At 42.9% G+C, this 4,388-nt stretch overlaps 1 protein-coding gene across 1 annotated transcript; it reads right to left on the bottom strand.

Moving 5' to 3' along the window:
* Positions 1-2,047: 2,047 nt before the first annotated feature.
* Cbr-abu-14 lies at positions 2,048-4,388 on the bottom strand (the record flags this gene model as incomplete). Its single annotated transcript, XM_045241689.1, has 3 exons — positions 2,048-2,317; positions 2,539-3,336; positions 4,305-4,388. The coding sequence occupies 3 exons, from the start codon at positions 4,386-4,388 to the stop codon at positions 2,048-2,050; spliced, it is 1,152 nt and encodes a 383-aa protein (XP_045091713.1).

Genomic DNA, 4,388 nt, shown 5'->3' with positions numbered 1-4,388 from the left:
TAATGCCGCGTTCAAAGTTAATTTCCAGGAGAAATTTCCTGGAAAAAACCTGTCCAAAGCTGTCTTTGTTTTCCAGATTTACAGTAACACTAAACTACTGTAGCACTCGTTTTGACTGTGTTTTTTCTGTTGATTCATGTCGATTTACGGCGGGTTTTGAAGCGAAGGTCTCTGGAAAACAATGGCAGCTTTGGACAGCGTTTTTCCAGGAAATTTCTCCTGGAAATCAACTTTGAACGCGGCATAACGGTACCACTATTACCAGCTTTGTGTCGGCTTTTTAGTTGAAAAATTGGCAAGTTTAGACGCCTAGAAAATACCGTAATTTTGTCAGATAAAATGTGGAAATTGGTGGGTCTACTGAATAAATATAGGGCTTCATTTTTGTAGTTGACAACGTTTTTGTGGGAATTCGAGAAAATGAGATATACCGCTTGGAAGCAGCCTAGTACCGAAAAATCTAAAAAAGCGCTAGATGAATTTGGACCGAATTTCGCTATTTTGAATTACTGACTTTCTGGATTTCCGACTTTTTGAATTTTGGGAAATTCCAGAAATTCCAAAAATCTGAAATTTTCAGTTTTTTCACTTGAAAATTCAGAAGTTTAGGACTTCAGAAATTTAAGAAACTCGGAAGTTCAGAAATCATAAAAATCCTAAAAATCTTGAAATTTTGAAGTCATGAAAATCTTTGCATATCCGAAATTTGGAAAATTCCGAATTTTCAAATTTTGAAATTCTGTATCTTCGAAAATTTGTTAATCTTAATATCCTTGAAATCCTGATGATCAAGAAATTTTGAAAACTTTGAAAATCTTAAAAATCTTGATAATCATGAAAATCTTAAAATCCTGAAGATCCTAAAATCATGTAAATCTTGAAAATTCTAAAATCTTGGAAATATTGGAAATTTTAGAAATTTGGGAAATCTTGAAAATCTTTAACATATTGAAAATCCTGAAATCCTAAAAGTCCTAAAATTTCTAAAATCGAAGACAAAAGCAAAATTAAAAGATTTCAAAATGTACAATACGGTCCAAGAATTCATAACTCTTGCACTTCGAGCTCAATTATCTCAGTTTCTGTAAGAGATATCAAAAATATGTCAACTGATAAAATGTAGCTGATATAGTGATAATCATTTTATTAGTTGACAAAGTTTTGATATCTCTCATCGGAGACGAGATAATTGAGCTCAAACTTCAAGAATTGGGGTGGTGTTTTTCAGAAATTCAAAACTTCAAAAATACAGTTTCCTGTGGCGGGAGAATAACAAAAAACAAGAAGAAGAAGCTAGAGAACTTTGGGGCAACATGTCGTGCCAGGTGGAAGATGTATAAAAATGTTACTGAGGGAGAGAGAACGTTGTGATCGCAGAGACGTCGCGTGATGGGGTACAGTTGTGGCGCGAGGACGTTAGGACAGAGCAAGGGGGGGGGGGGGGAGAAAACAAAGGAAAGCATGATAAAAGAGAAAAGACCCAGAAACTTGGGAAATTACTTTTTATAGGCTCCGCCTCCTTTTTCCGTTTGGATAGAAGAGCCGACATCCACACTGTCAAGTTTGAACTCAGTTATCTCTGCTCTTATAAGAAATAACAAATATGTGTGAACTGATAAAATGTTAATGATATTATGATCTACAATTTATCAGTTGACAGCTTTTTGATATCTTTTATAAGAGCCGAGATAAATTGGCTCAAAGTTAAAATTTTGATTTTTTAAATTTTCGAAAAACAAGAGCTTTTAAATTAGGAATAATTTATTGTCGAAACATCCCGGACAATGAAATAATCATAAAAAACGAATAATTAGGTAAAATTGGGACAACTCACATTGCTACCACTTATTTACAGACAATGTCATATATTAAAAGTTATGTGAGAAGTAGGGGGGAAGAGAGACAGAGAGACACAGAGAGAGAAAAAAAAACGAAAACAGAAGTTGTCGCATGAAAAACGCGGATACGGTAACTTAGGACACGGTACATCCAGTTACATGGATCACTCGGGGGGTTATAAGGGGTCGTTGGGTGGGACAGAAACCGCTTAACGACGACGGCAGCACGATCCTCCGCATTGGGAGTATCCGGAGGAGCATCCGCATCCGGAAGAGGTCGATTGGCATGGGACGACGATTTGGGCGGCTTGTTGGCATGTGTTCTGGCAGGTCTGTTGACAGATTGGCTGGCACTGGAGTACGGTAGCCGAGGATTGGCAGGTGTTCATGCAAGAGGATTGGCATTGGTTCTGGCAGTTGTCTTGTTGTTGGAGGACGATGACCTGGAAGTATCGGAGTGGTTTTGAGGAGCTAGTGAGCTATAGGAGATTGAGAATTAGCCTAAGCCAAAGGTATTCTGGTTTAGGTTAGTCTAATCCTAAGCCTAAGAGTGGTATAAGCTTGCCTAAGCCTAAGCCTATGCTAGAGGTAGCGCCGTTTGAGCTAGTCTGAGCTAGTCAAAGGAGCACGGATCATTTTTATAGGCTTAGCGTTAGCTGGCTAATCCAAACTAAGCTTTAAGCTAAACCTCATATCCTACCTGTTGTTGGTTGCAGCTGTTTCCGGAGCACGAGTTGGAGCACTGGTTCTGGCACTGCGAGTTACATTGTTGAACACAGATTGGGGTTGGGCAGGCGGATTGGCACTGGTTGGAGCACGAGTTGGAGCAGGAGTCTCCTTGCTGGGCGACGATCACAATTGGGGCCTGGTTGGAGGTGCAGCTAGACGAGCAGGATGGCATGCATTGTGGCTGGCAGGTTGGCTGGCAGGCCTGTTGGCAGGACGACTGGCAGGACTGGATGCAGATTGGGGTGGAGCAAGAGCTGGAGCATTGGTTGTTGCAGTTGGACGAGCAAGAGTTGTCTTGTTGGACGACGATGATTTGCTGGTTGTTGTTGTTGTTTCCGCAAGCTGGAGCGCAAGCCGATTGACAGTTGCAGGTTGGGCAGGTCTGTTGGCAGGACGATTGGCAGGATCCGCACTGGTTCTGTTGTGGTTGGAGGACGACGATTTGTGGAGCCGAGTTTCCGCACTGGTTAGAGCATTGGTTGTTGCAGGATTGGGCGCAGATTGGGGTGGCGCAGGAGCTGATGCATTGTTGTTGGCACTGGTTGCAGGAGCTGGTTTGTGGGAGAAGGATCACTTGGTTTCCACCACCGCACTGCTGGTTGCAGGCTGGCTGACACTGCTGCACGCACTGGACGGTTTGGCAGGACGATTGACACTGTTGGAGGCAAACTGGCACGCACTGCACGTTGTTGTTGTTGCCGCAGCAAGAGTTGGAGCTTGACGAACAGCACTGACGCTTGGCACGCGATAGAGCCAATCCGGTCTCGTTCTGTAGAAAAGAGGGTTATTTTGGAAATTCTTTCTGTATGTGTGTGTGAGCATTGTTTAGTTCTTGGGGTGGCGGCTATTGTATGCTTAGAGTTCTGCGCGGAGCACTCGGGAGGGATGGGAGGCTAGTGGGCTCCCGATTCCCTTTGTTTACACTATAATTTTTCCTGTTTTTATGGAAGACGAAAATGAAGAAGACACAGCTGACTCTTTGGGTTCTTGAGAGCCGGCGAGTTTTGAGTGTGAGGAGCTATCGGAGATCGTCTAGACGTTAGGATCGGTTTAAGAATCGACTAAGCCATAGGTAGCGTAGGTTAAGCCTAAGCCTGGGCTAGAAGTTACTTGGTTAGGGCTTTTCTATGCCAAAGCCTAACTAGTCGAAGCCTAAGCCTAAGCGTAATTTCAGCTTGTCTAAGCCTAGGCCTAAAAAACGTGGTTTGAGCTAGCCTAAGCTATCCTAAGCTAAAAGTAGCGTGGTTTAAGCTGGCCTAAGCCAATATGAAAAACCCCAAGGGTGTCCTATACTGGTCAGAGCTAGCCAAAGTGAACCGAACTATACCAGTTTCATAGGCTTAGTGTCAGCTGGCTAATTCGGAACCCATGGGTCTAACCCAAGGGGTAAACCTCTCGGCTACTCCAAGGTGGCCTGATGGATCCGCAAGTAATGGATTCTTAGCTCCCTAGGATTCTAGAAAATGCTCCGATCATGCTCTATTATGCCCTATTATGCTCCTATACCTGTCCCCTCCATGAAAGGTACTACGTACAAACATCCGGCCTGGACAGGCAAGCCTAATGGATTCTATGAATTCTAATGTTTGTATAACAAGAAACTCAAAAGTTCTATTAGGAATTAGGACTAAAGAAATTTGGAACTAACAAGCTCAAAGCTTCTCAGGCACAAGGAGTAAGGGCCGGGGGCTCCAATAAATAAAAAATTAGATAGTTAAGCAATTAAAAAAAGGTTACCTTGGCAGGGGCTTCCTCTTCAGCGAAGACGCTGCTGATTGCCAGCAAGGCGACGAAAACGAAAGCTGCTCTGCGGGCTGCCAT

This window comes from Caenorhabditis briggsae (assembly GCF_000004555.2).
Source record: "Caenorhabditis briggsae complete genome, chrII, whole genome shotgun sequence".
Taxonomy (NCBI): Eukaryota; Metazoa; Nematoda; class Chromadorea; order Rhabditida; family Rhabditidae; genus Caenorhabditis; species Caenorhabditis briggsae.
Note: the sequence above shows the minus strand (reverse complement) of the source record. Positions and strands in the feature narration are given on the sequence as shown.